Consider the following 19,166-nt stretch of genomic DNA (forward strand, 5'->3'; position numbering starts at 1 on the left):
GCCTTCTATACGAAAACAGGACCAACTTTTATACTGCTCCCCAAACCAGAAGGTCACGTCCAGGAAACAGCACAAGTGCAGAAGGCGACAGCAAGGCATTACACAGATTCCTCTGTTTTGTAGCAGATCTTTTATTAACACACTGGTTCAATACTTATGGTACCAACCGAACCTACAACCATACGCAGAGAAGCTTTTCTGTCACCAAACGAATCATAAGATACCTGAAGTTAGGCAGGAAGAAACCGCATATGACCAAGGTCAAGAAACAAATAGTAGGACAGCTTGTTAAAACACTGAAATTAATACTTGCCCCCATCATCAAACTGAAGTCTACTGGATATAAATGCTATATTCCACTATTACCATTTTTTCACATTTATTTCAATCTAGGCCAAAGATAGTGGTAAGCCCTACAACTGCCTTTGAACATGAATGCAGCTGCTCACGGTTGGTTGTTAGCAGTCCATCCATACAAACCCAAGGTAATATTTTGGTAATATCTCTTTAAAACTAAATAAAATAATATTTTCTGTTAATTCCACTTAAATTTTCCCCTCACACAATGGCCTTCCTGTCCAGAAGACTGAAATGGGCACATGATTTGTGAAGTTTATTTCATAGAATGGTTTGAGTTGGAAGGGACCTTAAAGAACATCTAATTCCAAGCTCCCTGCCATGGGCAGGGACACCTCCCATTACACCAGGCTGCCCAAGGCTCGATCCAACCTGGTCCTGAACACTTCCAGGGATGGGACATCCACAACCACCCTGGACAACCTGTGCCACTGCCTCACCATCCTCATTGTGAAGAAATTCCTCCTTATGCCTAGTCTGAATCTTCCCCTCTTCAATTTAAAGCCATTCCCGCTAGTCCTATCACTATATGCCTTTGTAAAAAATTCCTCCCCAGCTTTCTTGTAGGCCTCTTTCAGGTACTGGAAGGTCACTACAAGGTCTTCTTGGAGCCTTCTCTTCTCCAGGCTGAACAATCCCAACTCTCTCAGCCTGTCCTCATATGCGAGGTGCTCCAGCCCTCTGATCATCTTTGTAGCCCTCCTCTGGACACATTCCAACAGCTCCATATCCTTCTTATGTTGAGGATTCCAGAACTGGACAAAATATTCCAGATGATGTCTCACAAGAGCAGGATAGAGGGGCAGAATCACCTCCCTCGACCTGCTGGCCACACTTCTTTTGATGCAGCCCAGGATATGGTTGGCCTTCTGGGCTATGAGCGCACATTGCCGGCTCATGTCGAGCTTCTCATCAACTAGCACCCCTAAGTCCTTCTCTGCAGGGCTGCTCTCAATCACATCATCCCCTACCCTGTACTGAAACAGCAGACCCCGACCCATTTGTTGTATGTATGTAGGCAAGGAAAATCTTGCTGGGTCTTCCTTTGGTTCCCCCCCCGCCCTTAATGTAGTTAATTGATTCCATCCTCAGCTCTAACTGCCTCTCATTATTATGCAATCACCTTCAAATTAATTTGATTAAACTGAATTTGATTAAACCTAACACAAAGCTAGCCATTTCAGTGACATTTTGCAATCCACCACCACAGAACCAAACCTCTGGACAAACAACAAATAAACCACTGGATAAATAATAAATAAACCAGGCCTTGGGATGAATTTTTTCAGGAATATTTGAAAGTAGTTTGTAAACAAATAGCAAAAACTTCCAACTAAGTAGTTCTGCTTATAAATACTCAACAAAAATCATCATCTTGCTGGTGCCACACCAACTGAGAAATAAATATCTGCACATTTCTGTAGCTTCTCAAATGAACATTTTTCAAAAAAATCTTAAGAAATGCGACTTGACCTGCCAATTATTTTAAAAATTAAACTTTTATGATTAATATAAAAATAAACCCTATATACACACTCCTATGAATAAACAGCATCACAAAACAATCCATAACATCCAATTTCTAGTTAATGTAGATCCGTATCACACCCCTCACTTTGCAGCTTTGAAAAAGACATTCCAATGTTTTATCATAATAGTTATAGCCTAGCTAGTATCTAACTAACAGGATTTATTTGTTGTAATAGGTTAATTTAGTATAACAAGTTCAACTTGAAAAGCCCAGCTTCTACAACAACTAATTCAGCTTCCTCTACAGGAAATATGCTTATTTGAGGGTGTCGTTAGTATTTTCTGTGGAAAGAACACAAGATAACCAGAAAAGCATATCTGCAATGCCTCTGTCATGATCATATGCAATGATTCTTAAGTGAACCACACACCAGTTTGGCACCATAATTCAGGAAAGAAAACATTCACTTACCGCAGTGTGACTGGAAAACCTGTGGCTTGACTACCTGATTGCAGATATTGCACACTACAAGATAGAAATCATCATGAGCTGGATAATGGCCAAATAAGTGCATATCTGTGGGAAAGTTAAAAATATATACAAGAATTAGAAATTATGCTTTAAATATATATGAAGAAAAAAAAACTGATAATGCTGTAGGGCCACTACTGTTACATTAATTTATACAAAGCAAATATACACTGCTTCATAAAAAACTTCTCATTATGTTAAAGAGACTTTTTTTTCCCTCTTCTGTTTTTCAAGGTCCTACACTAATGCTGCAGTCTCATTCCTCAGTCTGAGTCAGAACACAGGCAGCAACACCTTTGTCTTAACACTTGCTGCCAAGAAGTAGAACAAGCATTCTGTACCAGTCAACTGCTGGAACAGTAAAAGAATATGTCTTTTAAAATCTCTGCCTAAAGATCCTTTTAGAAAACATGGTACCACAGGTTGTGTTCCATGTTACAATACTCCAAGCTTGACTACAGATTGCTAGAGAAAGTCCCCTGCTTAAAAGCTAGTTATAGTAACCAAGGTCAAGGATCCTACAGCTTAAAATACAGTCAGGAAGGTCATCCCTGTTTTGAACCAGATGTCAGGACATGAAATTTCTGATTCTGTGCGAATGCCCCTCCTAGCTCAAATGCCTTGCTGTTTCTTTCTTCAACAATCACTCTGGGAAGAGACGAAGTTGGTTAATGAGGTGTTTCTCAGTGACGGAATGAGGAATTTCATGAAGTCAAAAGATGGGTACAGTCAGATGATGACAGGCACTTGGTCCTTCTCAGCCGAAACACATAACACAAGACAGGCATTCTCAAGCCATTACAAACACAGAGTAAAATGGGCTTAAATTACCACTGAAGACCTCAGAGCCTGAATGTTACAAACCAGGTAAACTGTTTCACTCTGTGTTGCAATAACATAAGAACAAGCCGACACACTCATCCACTACAGTTCAACTTGGAGGTTAGAGACTCAGTCACTTTGATGCTCTTCAGGGTCATTATGTCACCACAACAGTGCTGTTAACAAAGGTGTTGCTGCATTAGTAACCCCGTGCCGAGTACTGGCTGCATGGATTATGCTACCTCGCAGAACAGGGTGGTGACATCTTTATTTAAATATGTCGTAAAATGGCATTCCAATGTTATTTAGCAGCATCCAAAATCCATTACAGAACTTGCAAATGTGTCCTCTGACTCAGACTGAAATATCATCCTGACGCCTTTTAAACAGGAGCAGAAATAAGAAGACCCCAAGTGAAGACAAACATGCACAACAGCAGCTGTGATTCATAAACATCAACCACTAAATCCTACTTCTCCAATAAGAATAAGTGGTATTTTTCTTTAAAAATAGCAATTTCTTTCAAGAAGTGACTCAAGCAGGTACCTTATTTCATCGGTTCTTAACCAAAGCAAACATTGTGACCCCAGAACTATTTTTATAAGTAATTCTGCCCTGGTCTGTACCGCTGCGTAAGTAACATCACTTCTTACGATGGCAATACTTGACACAATGACGTGCAAAGTCTCTTTAGGCCCTCACATGCTCCCCAGCCCAGAGGAACAGAGTATCCCCCTCACGGTCATTCAGCCAGTGTCACAAGTAGATCCAAACAGGCTCGTTTAAGTATCCTTGAGCACAAACCAGTACCACCGATCCACAGATATTTCATAGCCTGATACTATGTGAATCATTCCTTTATCCCCTGAATACCAAAAGCCTCTCTCTCTGTTACTGCTCATGCCAGGCTGCAAAATCCAGTGGAAAGGATAAGAAATCATGACCCCTTTGCAGTGCTAGTCTTGGACTAACCAAGCCTTTAAATGCATTTAAAAGAACAGGAGTGGTCAGGTATAAACTCTTTTGGTAATTTCTTGGTGTAGTTAGTGTTAGTACTGACGAAGCCAAAATTGCATATTTAGATTAAATATAATCCTCCCTACCGGTAAAACAAACAAACAAAACCCTAAGCAGGCTCTAAGTATGGCCTGTTTATTTTATTTCTTGTTCTAATGTGATAAGTAAGTGATCTTAAAAATCACTTTACATTGGCAATTCTTAGCCAAGGATGTTGATTAGAATCTATGTATTTCCACTAATGGCACTGTAAACTCCACAGAAAGGAGTTTTCTTCGAGGTATAATATAACACAAAATCTCAGCTCAAAAACATGTATTTAATTACAGTTATGTAATACTTCAAAAAATGGTTAAAACATCTCAACAACTTAAAACATTTTTTTTCTTGTTGTTTGAATGTTCTGGTGACAATCTTCTTATGAAAACATACAGACTTTGCCCTTTACAAACACAAAAGTTACAACTTTTTTTCCCCATATTAAATTATTCAAGTCCATTGTCCATTTAACCTTCAGGTCCCTGCATACTGGCCTTTAAAATACACCCAGCTCTGAGGTGTATGAAGTCTGGCTGGGTCTGAGTTTTTATGAAGTCCGGCTGCAGGGAGTAACTTATAAAAAAGACATATAAGGTACTGATACTGGAGAAATTATCCAAAGATACAGACGGAATAAGAAATGAGGGTAGTCCATAGAATCACAAAATTATCTATGCTTTCATCAGGCACTGTCAAGAAATGAAGGAAAAGTCCTGGTACCTGTGAGCTTGCTGCACAATTCTGGCAAATAGCACCTCACCTAATAGGTAAACAGCACCATTTGAGTTCTTATGACACTGAGGTGGTAGAAGTTGACATGCGAAGGAACTGCACAGATGTGTAGGAAAATGTACCAAAATACTGCTATGAGAAATACAGCATCAAACCGATGCACAGGTAAAGAGTAAGTGATATCCTGAAGCAGAGCTTTGGAAGTGTTTTCATTTTGCAGATGTCTAGAAAGAGCCCATTAGAGGTGCAAGCGTCTACTGCAGATGTGAGCCTTCTGATATGAACTGAAGTTATTATCTACTTGCCAAAAGTCTGCTTAAATTAATCCAACAATCTCCAGGACACAGGACCACAGGTTGGAAATCAGATATAGGACTCACACTACACAAATAAATTGTTGTTATTGAATCAGAATAGCTGAGAAACTTAGATTAAACACCTCCAGACTGGATTCCTTAAAAACCTCATTATGCAAGAGTTTCTAAGAGAGGAAAACTCATCAAGTCCAAACAGGTTCAAAATAACTCTGTTAGTTCATCGATGCTAACAAGATTGGCACAAATCAGTTTTCATGATTAAACTCATGATTTGTAAGCACACACACAGCATATATAAATTACTTTTTAATTAAAACCGTATGAATCATTAATATTGTCTCACTAGAAATTCCAGCTGGGGATACACTTTACTAGGTGTAATAATACTACAGATGCAATCAGTGAATTTACAATGAAGGAAGAAAGGAAAGTTTTAAATGAAAAAGAAAGCAGAAAATATAAACAACTATGTATCTTTTGATAGATTTTTTTTGGTTTTAATAAGAATATCTTGGCAGTAAGAATAATAATAAATAAGAATCATTCAATGCTACCACGTCCTATTCAAAGCGACCAGGACTGAAGGGTTATTCTGGACACTGCTATTGTTCTTAGATCAGGTTACAACCATTTGACAATCAAGACTTCGTGTGTGCAGCAAAAAAGACAACAGCCTCCCCAAACAAAAATTTATCTTCTAAAGGCAACAACCACACTTCCTTGCATGCTTATTCAGAAGCAATGATGAAAAACTTTTCAGGAAAGGTTAATTTTGGAGAAGAAAATATCTGTCTAAAGTTAGCTCAAGAAAGACTGCTTCATGGAAAAGGTTAAGACCACTGAGAAGACAGTGGATAATCAGTGAATACGGTCACTATGAAATAGTATTGCAATAATTATTGAAGTACAAAAAGAACAGTGAGGGATAGAAGAGCAACTGTGAAGAATATTTATTTTCTACCAAAACTTAAGATTCCCCCCTAAAATGGAAATAAAGCAACCATGATTCACCCCAGACCAGCATGGTGACCTCTACCAGAGCCTATTTCCTAGGAGCAAACACAGATACCTAGAAGTTTGACATAGAATGCACTGCCCAGCCTTTCTGGTAAGCAAAAGCAGTCCATGACACCCATCACAACTACCTCATTTTACTGAATGAAACTTTCAGTAGATTCAAAATAGGCTCTTGATGGCAAGAAAGAACAGGTAACATTTTCCAGTATCTACGTGCTTTGCAGAAGTGCTGTCTATCTATACATGCCCCTCTCCTTGCAGTACTGAATCTTCATTCCCTCAAAATGAGATCTTTTGGCCAGTCATGCCTGCTAATACTGTAAACCGACAAAGGCATCGCCTGAAAACGAGCCATTCGATTAACAGGATGTGACTGTCCCACATAATGGGAAAAATACACAGGACAGGTGGAAATCAGAGAGTGAATGCTGACTGTAGGAAACATGACTTTTCTAGATTAAAATCTTAAACCAAATCTTAGTTTGTGTATACTTTGCTGAGGTGATTGGAAAATAAATGTAACTTCTGCTTATAGTTATTATATTACTAACATTTGCAAATCAAAAGACAGCTGTAGCAATATGACGTAGTTTTGTAAGACATCAGTTTGGTAAAATATGCATTAAAAACACAAATACCATAAAACCAAAAGAAAACGTTGCTTCTGCAAATTGTGGCACAAACACAAAAATGCAGGTGTCAGATGCGACTTTTCATCTTCTCCAATAAAACACACAAAGGAATAATTTTTAGTAACAATCAAAGCCAGACGAATTCTTTAAACTTCGCTATTATTATACAATTCATTATCACTTACATCCAACTGTGTAATAAAACACAAGCTAGAAATCATCTAAAACATTTTTCCACTGTGGAATTAAGGTTGTTTAACAGTAAGACCTCACAATATTGTGTGGGAAATTAAATTTTTAATGAAGATCTTTTGCTATAAATTATTATACACACTTTAAACATTCTTTCATATATCAGTTGATCCACTAAATATATACATAAAGTCTGCTTTGAAAAGTATTACTGATGTTTACGTGTAAAGAGAGAGAAGGGGAGGGAGTACGGGAGAGAGAAAAGACTATTTGAGATACACCGTTTTAAAACTAACAAAGAAAAAATAAAGGCAATGGCAAAAATGGAAATGGACAAAACCAAATCCATGTGATTTCTCCAGACTGTTAAACTCTGTGTCTAGAAAAGTGCTCAATATTTCCCTCTTGTTCCACAGAAGTGATAAATCCGTCCATCATTAAAAAAATGGAGGAACACACAAAACCTTTCAATGCGTTACTTTTACTTTTAAGAGTACTTAAAAAAACCTAAGTAATTTGAATGTTGAACTGAAACTTGAAACTGAAACAATAAAAAAGACATCTTCGGGGTATTACTCAGACAGCAGTTAAACATGCTTGCACTGACAGGGTAGTCTTATCTTAGAAATAAACGTCACTCTCTTCCCTTTTAACAACAGTTTTATACTCCCTCATGCATGGTTATCCTTTTTTACGCAAAAACCAGAAAGTTGCTTCAGTAATTAATTAGCCAGTATAAATTGCATTTTCCCCTGAAAATGCCAGAGTAACAGATGCAATTAATCACAGAATAATTTAAGCTGAAAGAGACTGCTGAATATAATTCAGTCTAAATTATGCTCAAACTCATTCCTTTTCTGGTGGAAAAATGCAGGTCATGGCTGAAGTAACCATGAAACTGAGGGAAAAAGTAAAATTAAAGTATTCAGGATGGAATTAACATAGGGCCAAACAATTGTCATAAGTCCTGAATGATGTCCCTTGGGTGTTCATACAAGGAACAGAAGACTCTGCATGCTAAAAAAATCAACCGATTAATGAGAAATATTTGACTTTTCAATAGCAGCAATACTAAACAAAACACAACAGTGATGAAGAAAAAAAATGCAGGGGGAAAAAAAGAGCAAATAGATTTAGTCAGTGTGGTAAAGAGTCAAGGTGATGACACCTTTAAGCCAGAGGAATAACTTTGAATGGTATGCTGCTTCCCAGGTTACAGCAATCAAGAGGATGCTGGCAATCCTAAAGAATGTTGGGAATTTCTCCTTAATTATAGTTTACACAGGAAATACTACCCCCAGTGACTTGGAAAGATTTTTTTACTACACTGCCTTATCTAGGCTTTTTGAAACTACAGAAGATGGAAGCGGTGCCTTTCATTCCCAAAAACTCGTAACAAAACGAAAAACAAGAAGTTCATAATTGGGAAATAGCAATCTAAGCAAATATTGTGGATTAACAGTTTGTGTATACCTTTTGTAACAACAATCTGTTTGGAAGGGATTATAAAGTGAGTTACAAATTACCGACAGAACTGCTCTGCATAAGACACTATATATTAAAAAAAAACAACCAAACCAAACATGGAAAAATGTGGCAAAGCTTTTCTTCCAGAAGTCTTATAGTTCTGAAGACCTTAATGAAATTAATGTAGGCTATTTGCTATCCTAGCCTGTGGTAACACACAACCAGAATTTCCTGGGCTACTAGATTAATGCACGACAGGAATACTGAAAGGGAAACCCCAAAACTCACAGCTCTAGAAACTTCACTACATGCCTACGAAACCATGGAATTGCAACTTTTCACATCTCAAGATTTCTAAAGGATAAGATAGTAGCTAATGTAGCTTTTTCCTCTTTGAAAAACATACTGCTTAAAACTTACATGGAGGCACGCAGCCCCTTAACTCCAGGAGCAGGCAGAAGACAGCTCATCTGCTTATGGAGTCTTTCTTTCCTCCCTGGACATAACTTAGATGAGTACAGCTTCCAACACCAACTATCTGCTAAAGTGCTCAGTTACTCTTTTGTGTTTGTGAATGTGTTCAATTTGTTCTGTAACAATCTTCTTCTGTAACACCAAGACACTCAAAATAAACATTGAATGGTAAGCCAGGCTGCTGTTCCATAAGACTTTAGCTCTAAACCGATCAAAGTTAGGCACTGGTATTGTCCTTTCCTGCCCCTCCCCTGCGCTCATACCACCCATTAACCAACTACACAAGCAGTCAAATTCAAGGTAACTCTAAACCAGGAGCAAAGGAACAAGAGGAAGGATGAAACAAAACAGGAAAAGGTTTTCTGACAGTTTAATTGAACAAGCAGCCTCACTGCAGAACCTGATGAATCCTACCACTAGCATATGGGGAGGGAAGGAAATGCAAGCCTAGAACTGGAAAGCAGGAGGACTAACATGAGCAAGATGCTTCAAAACTTCTATGGAGCTGTGGTGACTCTCCAGCTCATGCTGAGATCTGTCACACAGGTATCTGTGCAATACTAAAGGAGGACACTTGGCTCCAAAAGAAGCTACCTGTCTCTCAGTTAAAGATAGCAGTAAGTAAATACATTAGTTTGTACTGTATAAAAACATTTAGAGGCATAACATCTCCATAATTCTTTATGTTTTTAACACTTCAGATTACTTGAACTAATCTTTATAAACAGATTTTCACTTCACGATTTCAGTTTCAGTTATTTTGTGCACACTAACAAGATGGGTTAACCTTTTCAGTTCCTGAACACACTGGCTTTCCTGCCTGTCCTTCATTTAAAGAGCTCCCTCATTTCTGATGTGAATGGTGCAGGGAATCCTATTAGAGGCTCATATTCTGCTGAGGTCTATTTGGACCATTATGAGAATTCTGGTTAATGCTTTCTTTTTAATTTTTTATCATTGGAGTTTAAACTACAGAGCAAATACAAACCTTCAGGCTGCTAAAATATATTGATAAAGTTTAGCGAACAATCGCATTTGGCTGCTGCAGCCCAGGGCTGCAGTGACAGGGGATGGTCCTGGGAAGGACCAGTGGGAGCAAAGACAGACCCTTCACTGCCTTGGCCATGCTCTGCACTGGCCCTTCTCCCACAAGTCCGCATGGGAGAACTTGGAGAGTGGAGCAAGGCTGAAATGCAAAGCAAAATACAGTTTAGCAGGGTGACAGGCAATAAAACCCATGCTTGTAAATTGAAATGGACATGATTCAATTACACAATATTTAGTTTTAACTAGATAAGTGTAATCATAACATATGAACACCAGGCAATTTTAACGAGTCTGGTAACATCAAAACTATTGCCTACAAAATTATAACTGTTCTTACATTTTCCTTTAATTATTAGGTTGCACTTCAGGGAAATTATCTCATGAAGCATCCTCCTCATGAGCTTGGATTTTGAGCTGCCTCCAATTAGACCAACAGGTAAACAGGTTTGGCTTTTGGGCTTTAAGGAGATGTGTGCCCCAAAATGTTTTAATTTTCCCTACCAGCTACAGTCAGCCTAATCAAAGGTATAATTCTCCAGCTACAAATTTCATCTTTCAAACACCTGGAAATCTTCAGGAAGCAACAGTATTATTAAGTAACAGGAAAAATTAAGTTACTGAGGGCAAGGAAACATGAAAAGATACGTTATTTATAAGGATCCTGACTATGCACTCTGTATCCAGATGCAGAGGTGACATCCCATTTGTAGAACATATGAGATAACTGTCCCCAGACTCATGAGTACAGATGGCACAGCAAAGAAGTCCTGATCAGGGGACTCTTACCCTGCAGAAACAGTGGATATCTCTGAGATGCTCACATCTATCACTTACTAAAACCTTGGAGAGTGAGCATGGCCGCACAGAGGAGTGCATACAAAGGACAGAGAATGTGCAGGAGGATTATCAGTCTCTGTATTAGACTTTCGATTTCTCCACTTCCCACAGGCAGACATAAGGGGAGGAATGGCTGGAAATCATCTTCATTTCCCTCATAACTCAAAGTGAATGTCATGCACCTTGACTAGAGAGTCTCCATGAACCACTATATAGCAACAGAACAACTCTTTCTTCCTTGAACATGTATCAAGAGGAGGCTCGCTGCAAATGAGACTTGTCAGCACTAGTAGTATCCTTCATGGATGATGGGACTAAATTTCAGCTCAGATTGATGTATGGCTCTCCTGAATTAGATGTTTGACCTTCAGCAACAGTTACGAGGGTTGCACTGCATACATACTTCCCAGAGACTGCTACAGCAGGTGGACTGTGACAGCTCCTTCACCGGGAGAGCACACCTTGACACAGGAAGAGATGTCAGGTCTGCAAGTTAACTACAATAACTCACAGAAATGCCCTTTTGATTTTCTGCCATAAGATCATTAAGCTTTCTGACGTCTAGCGAAATAAACTAAAGAGGCAAGGAAATGATATGAACACACTGGTCCTGTAGAAGTAGTAAGGTGAAGATCTGGAGATGGCAAATGATGGACGAAATGCATGGGGTCTTCTTAACTTTCTCCTCAGTATTTCATAAATTTCTAAGCTACTGAAGCACTCAGGCTATGCAGAGGGGTACCTGGAACCCTTTCTCAGCTTTGACCTTTGGCATTCCAACAGCTAACAACTGCAGCACAGCAATAGCTTGGTATTGCTGTCCTTCATTAGTCGAGTGCACAACCCTTGTCAGAGCATAAAACATTAATGGGTTTCAGAAAAGCACATTGGAACTCTGCAAACCATTAGAGGCCTGAAAATCCAGCTATGGGCCTGTCTAGAGCCAAAGGTGAAAATACAGTATTGGTGATGATTAGGAATTCTTTTGCTGGAAAGATGGACCATTCAAATACTCCTACCATAGATCTAACTTTTTGATAGTCTGGCACCAAGAGTTTGGCTAAGAATGCTAAGGGGGGAGGAGACTTCCTCCTTTTTATCCGTGATAAAGACTGTCTTCTTTATACCTCTACAGCTGTACCGGTATCCATCCAAACATGAATGAGGTGATTTCGAAGGCAACCAAGACTGCCACCAATCCAGCCAACAAGGCAAACGGTGTGTGAGGGAGTGGAAAAAAAGGCTTTCCAGGTACTTCAAAGCAAAACCTGCAGAATCTGAAGGAGACAGCTCTGCTTGACAGATGGGAAGCCATATATACTTTATGATAACAGAGAACAACTATTCTTTCAGGAAGCTGCCTATATACAAAGTACTGTGGTTTATTACAGAGCCTGCATTAATCCAGGTTCTAGACTGGTACCAGCAGACCCAGATTTGCCTGAATCTTGCTCTCTGAAGACAAATTCAGTTGGAACTGAACACTGCTAACACTTGCATCCTGCGTAGTAGTCTGCTGCTTCTCTTCACATCTGGGCTGTTACAAAGCTTCCCTGTCCATTTTGTTATGAGACTGATCTTTTCTTTCTTTTTGAGCTTCTTGGTCAGCACTTGGTTTGAACCCATGCGGTGCCAGACTTACATGAGCAGCAAAGTTTAGTCCAGGAGATGGCAATCAGATCACAGCAGTTGAAACAAAAGAAAAAGAAAAAATGCTGAGAATGAGCACGCTCAACTTCAGCTTAGCCGTAATGTAAGATATTCACCAAGTACAATCTTGCTGTCATGGCAGGAAGCCAGGGGAGAGCTGCAACTGTTATCACCCCCTCCTGACTTTGCATACAGAAGACTTTAGCTTTCCAAGCTGCTGGAAAAACCTGATACAGTTAAAAACATGCGGTCTCACATAGGAAAGCGGCATGCACTACTGCAGTGGGACCAGCAACACCTACTCCAAGAACCATGTACATCAGACATTTCCTCCTTACCAGCTAAGATGTTGTAGAAGGAATAAAAATGCAAAGATTTTCATTCTGGAGAAAATGTTAGTCAGTCTTTTAGAACTCCAAAGCAAACCTTGCAAATATCTTTTAATGTCCAAATTTAGTCAACAATTTCCAGCCAGCCACCTCAGAGAACAAAATGAGCTCTTGTGAAGTTATAAGAATATCTGAGGAACAGCCAGAGTGACCAGAGAAATTTATTTATTTATTAATTCACCATAAATGTTGCTTCTGGTTGTGATTGGCTGAAGAGGTAAGACAGCATAAACTATGGTGAATTTGTCTTCCATATCACAGCATGATGATCTTAAGGGTTCACTAATGATGTAGGTATGCTACTACTTGATTTCAAACCAGCAGGGGCTTCCACATGGACTTAGTGCAAAGAATTGAAGCATTCTGTTGTGCAAATAAAAATAAATACTGGAAATAAAAATAAATTAATAACCCATCTGTAAACTACACAATAATGCACCTGTACTACAGATCATCTTTACAGTGTGTTGGGGTGAGTACCGAAGTGTTTTTTCCTTGTTTTTCCCATTTGCTAAAATACAGCTTCAATGACCTTATAGAAAGTGGTCAAGTATTAAGCAATCTGAAAAATAAAGTCTGAAAGTAAAATAACTTCTCTGCTCTCCACTGACATTTTCTTTCTTTAAGAAAACGTCAAATACAGCTATATTATGGACTACTGAATGTGAAGCAAGAAATCAGAAATTTTTTAAATACAAATAATATGTAACACTTTATTTTAGTAATTCCATCTTTTGGGGTACTAATAATGAAATATTACAAGGATTGCAGATTTTCTTTTTCATTTTCTTGTCAATGCACCCTAACAAAAAGATGTTATCTATGCAGTAAAAGAGCCCTCAAAAGAAAAATCCCATGACTAAAAAAACCCTTCATTCCTATTTCTTCTGTGCAGACTGCCATGAAACAGACTTTAATCCTCCAACTGGTGTTTTCTTCATAAACACTCAGCAAGACACAACTGACACTCACATGCTCGCCTGCGAAGCCGTACTGACTTCTGCAGAAGAGTGACTCTGGTTTAAGGCAGTACAACTGGACTGAAGGAGAGCGTTGGCTTAATTTCTGGCTCCCAAACAACATTCTTGCATGACCCTGATTAGATTTTTCTGTGCCTCAATATCCCATCTCTAAAATCAGGATAATATGCTCTTTGTCTTCCCTGCCTGTTTAGATTGTAGCCTTTCAGTATTCTCTTACTGTTTGTCCATACACTGCAGCCTCAATGGGGCCCTTCTTTTTGGCTGGGACCTCACTATGACTATGGAACAAGCAATGAATAAGATAACTTTCAGTACGTTTTAGAAGCAGTCTGTGACAACTGGGATGTTATCATGAAGATTTATTAAAGATGTCTTAATGTTTAAAGGAGCATTTTCATATCCAAGTGGCGTATATAATGGCTGCAAATATTCTTCTTTGTTGACATTATCAAATAAAACGTTCAGTATGAATCTTTTACAGGAATCACGATTTTCTGAAGAAGAAAATAAGTTATGAAGGGTTAAAAAAAAATCCTTTAAAAATAAAATTTTCACAGCCTTCTAGCCTAACTCCTTGATAAAGCAATTATTATTGTTATTTTAATAAAAGTTTAATAAAAAGGATAGCACGATGAGGAAAATATTTCTCAGACAACACTAATGAGTACACTCTTCTGATTTTTCTAGTAGGGAAAGTAATGAGTAAAAAACACTGAGAAAAATAAAAATCCCCAATCCTATGTCACTTTACAAAATACTAAGTATCTCATTGCTTGTCCACATACAGGAAGAACAGACCCATATGCTGTTCCCATTTGATTAAGTATTGCTATGGGTGCCTTTACTGCTGTCAGAGCATCCATTACTGCTGAGGAACGTCAGTATTTCTTTACACTCCACAACTCAGCCATCAGAAAATTCAAACCTAGATCCTCTTCTCCCAAAATGTTCTGTACAGGTTTACAATCAAGTCACTATTTCTTTATGACAAACAAGGAAAATCCCTGTAGTTTAGCAAACCTAAGAAAAGATGCTCAGTCCAGTAAAAGCACAAGATTGAAGCGCATCATCTTTTGCTATGAGGCTGCTACTTTAAAGCAAATGGCTAATGATTAGTACTGTCCATTGAATATTTGATGCCCACTGTATAATACCTAAATTTGTTAAGAATATTTGCCAACAGACATAAACACAGCTAGATCCAGGACACTGGTACACTATAACAGAGATGAAGCTAATCTTTAGCAAATCATATCATAAGATACTATGAGGGAATTTGCTGTTTACCTGCTCTACAGCTAATTTCAGTTTCTGTCAGCCCTGCAAAAGCACAGCTTAAAAAAAAACCAGTCAAACATAACTAAATATCGAAATACTTTGCATCTCAAAGCAATCAGAAGCACCCTTTGAAACTAATTAGTCATGACATTTACAACACACATGCACCTTACAAGTGAAACAATCTGCAGCATTTGGAACCCGACTTAACAAATTAAAGAGGGCACTTCCTATGCAGCTACATATATCGATTTCTATCTTTTTTTTCCAATAATTGCCTAGCTTTTTCCGATTCCCTGGACTCGCCAAAGGAACTTCTGCTTTGTTACCTTACTTCTCCCTTCAACAAAAGCTACGGGCAAGAACATGTTTCAAGAATTCTCTTCTCACCCACGATGGAACATGTCTGCTTGTTCTTAATCAATAGCTGGATATCAAAAGAAAATGCATTGTCTAAATGGGCACAAATAATTCTTATGTCAATTCTCTGTGCTCCTTCTGTATTGCTTCCTACACCTCTAACAGCACCTCTCTTCAGTAATGTTGCTTCTCCTGTAACTCATCCCTCCTAAATGTCACTTTTGGATAGACTTTCAATAAGATTGTCTTTTCCTTCATACAATTCCAAATGAAATAGATATAATTCTCTTTCTTGTTGGTGTACAGATCGAGATACCCCTTGAAATGCTTAACTGTGCTTTTCTTTAGTTATAGGATTTGATGTCAAAGAAAAATATATGAAATATATGAGAAATGTTCATTAATGGATAGCAGGATATGGAAATATGAATGAACAGCTTTCTAAAGTCCTAACATACAAACCCTCTACCTCAAGGCCACTTAGACAAAGCAGTTAAAACAGGCAATAATGTTTCCTGCAGAATAAAGAGCAGTCTTTAGTTCCACTAACATACACCTCCAGAAAATAGCTGTCTTGTTTTAAGAATTCTGCTCTCAAGGGAATAATTATTCTTGCAAGAACAATCAGTCAAATATTTTTACTGTCTGAAAAAGCATACATACAGCCTCAGCTCTTACTCTGAGATTTACATAGAACACTTAAATGCACACCACAAACATTTTCCAAGCAGGCATACACTCCTACTGCTTGAACATGTTGAGTACAGAGAAAGTACTCTGGCAATGCAGCACTTCTACTGGCATGGTAGCCTCTTCCCTGCTACAGGAGATATAAGCACAGCTCTGCTAGATTGACCAAATTCTTGCCAAGAGCCTACTGCACACCTCATGGAGCATTCTTACCTCCAAGACAAAACTCTGAGAAGAACACAGTCACAGAGGACTTGGGGCTGTATAAGTCAATATGCCACTAAAATGTCCATCAAATCTTCAGTTTCAACACCCTAAAGCAAATATACACACTGCATTCAGAGATGTTCTCTCCCTTCCCACTCTCTCCTGCTTTCCGGGGCTCTACTAACAGAGTTACATTTTGTCATAGGTACAGGATCAACCAGAATTTAAAGTGTCAAAATAAAGCTCTGCAGTTACAGCTATTACCCTGTAAAGGAGCAAACAACACTACTAGACGTGCTCATGAGATTTGCTGCCATTAGATGAGAGAAAAATGAATTTTTTTGTTGTTGCTGCTACATCAGGCAAAAAAGGCCTTGAGAAACTTGAGGAGCTTCTACCATCTAATGAATAAGCAAAATAAACCTAAGTATTTCCCCCTTGAGAGATAAGGATATTTCATTTCTACAGACTTAAAAAAAAGTTCACAGAGCAAGTTTAAAGAAAACTGCCCATCTCATAGTACTGAAACAGCAAAAGAAAGAAATAAAAAAAACAGTGGAGGACACGTATTATCTGTAAAAAAAAAAATCATCAATCTTCTGCACTTGTTATGCTGAGCAGTACCTACTCATAATACAAATCACGAGTTTAACATTGTCACTCGAAGGCATACACACTAATATAATAAAAGCTATTAATGAAGGAAAGTAGTGTATTAGTTCAATGACTTTATTGTTCCATTTCCATTCTTGCTGCACTCAATACTGCCCAAATCATATTCTGATCTGCACATAAGTATTTAACAAATAAAAAATGATGCAATGATTTCTTTTTCATGCTCTCAGACAGAAACTTACAAAAGCTTCAGTTGTCTTTGGAATGGTTTTGTTTGTTTGTTTCCTGGACAGAAGAAAAAGGTGACTTTTGGGGAATGAATATAAACATGGAAGATAACTGTTTCCCAATTTTAATCTTAAGCATATGGCTACTGCAAGGATCTTTCCTGCTCACTCTTTTTCACAATGTTACCACGCTTTTCACTATTTGACAGCAGCAATGACTTACTAGTACTTCAGGGGGTAACTCAAATACCACAAACCAGCATTACTGAGGCTTGAGAAGTCTTTCTTTTTAAAGGGGGACCACTGCGTGTAATCAAAAATCAGCAGGCTGATTCAGATCTTCAGATGTTCTACACACTGACAGAGAAAGTAAGAACGTTTTACAGCCATATGGCCACAGAGGTAATGAACCTGCTTCTCAGTGCAGTCCCTTGAGTCTGGTTTCCACGCAGTGGGTACGCTGCAGCTTCACAGCTGCTAACACCTGACTGAGGTTAGGATATGAAAGACTCATCCATTTCTACCAGGGAGCTAAGACATACTAGGAATATGCACAAAGAAAACTGCACTGAGATTAAAGCAAGCTGCTGAAAACGGGTCTGTCTCAGCTTCTCAGCACAGATGTGCTAAAGGTCAGCAACAACATTTGCTGACATAACACTGTCCCAGAAGTGATGCTTTCACCAGCATCCAGCTTCCCAGATTAATCTTGCCCATCTAATAGCTCTCTGATACCTGTGGACCACTTAACACTTCTTATGCTGCAGACTGATGTCCATCAGCACTGCTTAGAAGGAATCTCCTTCCAGCATTATGCTATTCTGAGAATCTGGGTGTAGGAAAGCAGTTACTAATTTATTTTATGCAGTGTTACAGTGTTTGCTTGCTCTGCAACAGTTTAAAAAATAATTAAAAACCCAGTTCTGTTTAAAGACTGATTCTTCAGTTGTTTAGAATCCACATTTTTTCACCTTTTCTTCAAGTCTGTTGTGCCTCTTGGTACTCCATATTCTACCTAATTGTAGGGTGACTGGAAGAAGAGATTTCCTAGATAGAGTCCAAGACAGCTTTTCAGAGATGCTCTCAATTCACTGTGACACACCTGGCTTCAACAGTGGTGATGCCTTGAACAGACAGAAGGGAAAGGAGACAGAGAAGCAAAAATGCACTGCTTTGTCTCATGCTTTTAAGATACACTTCAGCATAATAAAGCAATAAAAAGTCATCAAGATTCATGGACAGAGACCACTTAAGAGACCTTTTCACCAACTCCATTAAACAAAAATACTCCACAACACTACAAGGAACAAACATTACCCCTGTTTACTGTAACAGCATGGGTCTATGGAGGGCTGCTACTAATTATCACACAATCCAACAGACAGGACAGTAGACAAAGGAGGAGTCAATCCCTGCATTCCTTCACAGCTTACTGGGAAAACTTTTAGCCAAATTTCTTGAATTCTTATTGTCTTTCCCTGTACTTCAGGAGGAAATATGAGCATTGTAACTCTTAACTGAACATTTTCAAATTTATTGATGAAAAGCATCACACCAGAAAATAAGTATAACCATTACACATATCTTAATGTACGTTAACACCTCATCTGCAAATTTATGTGATAATTACAATGGCACAAGCAACAGCTAATACCTATCACATTTCATCTGGATAAACCCCGCTGGTATTACTACTTTTCCAAAAGACTGAGTTCTACAAAATTCAGCTTCTGAAAAAACTCCAGAAAATAGCCTGCATACGGTACAGCAGCCATGTGAGTAAGTACCTGCCCACTGAGAACTGGCTGCATGTTC

The 19,166-nt window shown here is 38.5% G+C and overlaps 1 protein-coding gene across 2 annotated transcripts in view; it reads right to left on the reverse strand.

Annotated features, from left to right (window-relative positions):
- ATXN7L1 (ataxin 7 like 1) overlaps nt 1-19,166 on the reverse strand; it is a 120,227-nt gene that overhangs the window by 78,986 nt on the left and 22,075 nt on the right. For both annotated transcript variants that reach the window (XM_069883354.1, XM_069883363.1), the window contains exon 3: nt 2,300-2,404. In XM_069883354.1, coding sequence (XP_069739455.1) covers nt 2,300-2,404 — 105 coding nt within the window. The remainder of the gene's footprint in view (nt 1-2,299; nt 2,405-19,166) is intronic.

This window comes from Phaenicophaeus curvirostris, chromosome 1 (genome assembly GCF_032191515.1).
Source record: "Phaenicophaeus curvirostris isolate KB17595 chromosome 1, BPBGC_Pcur_1.0, whole genome shotgun sequence".
Lineage (NCBI taxonomy): Eukaryota > Metazoa > Chordata > Aves > Cuculiformes > Cuculidae > Phaenicophaeus > Phaenicophaeus curvirostris.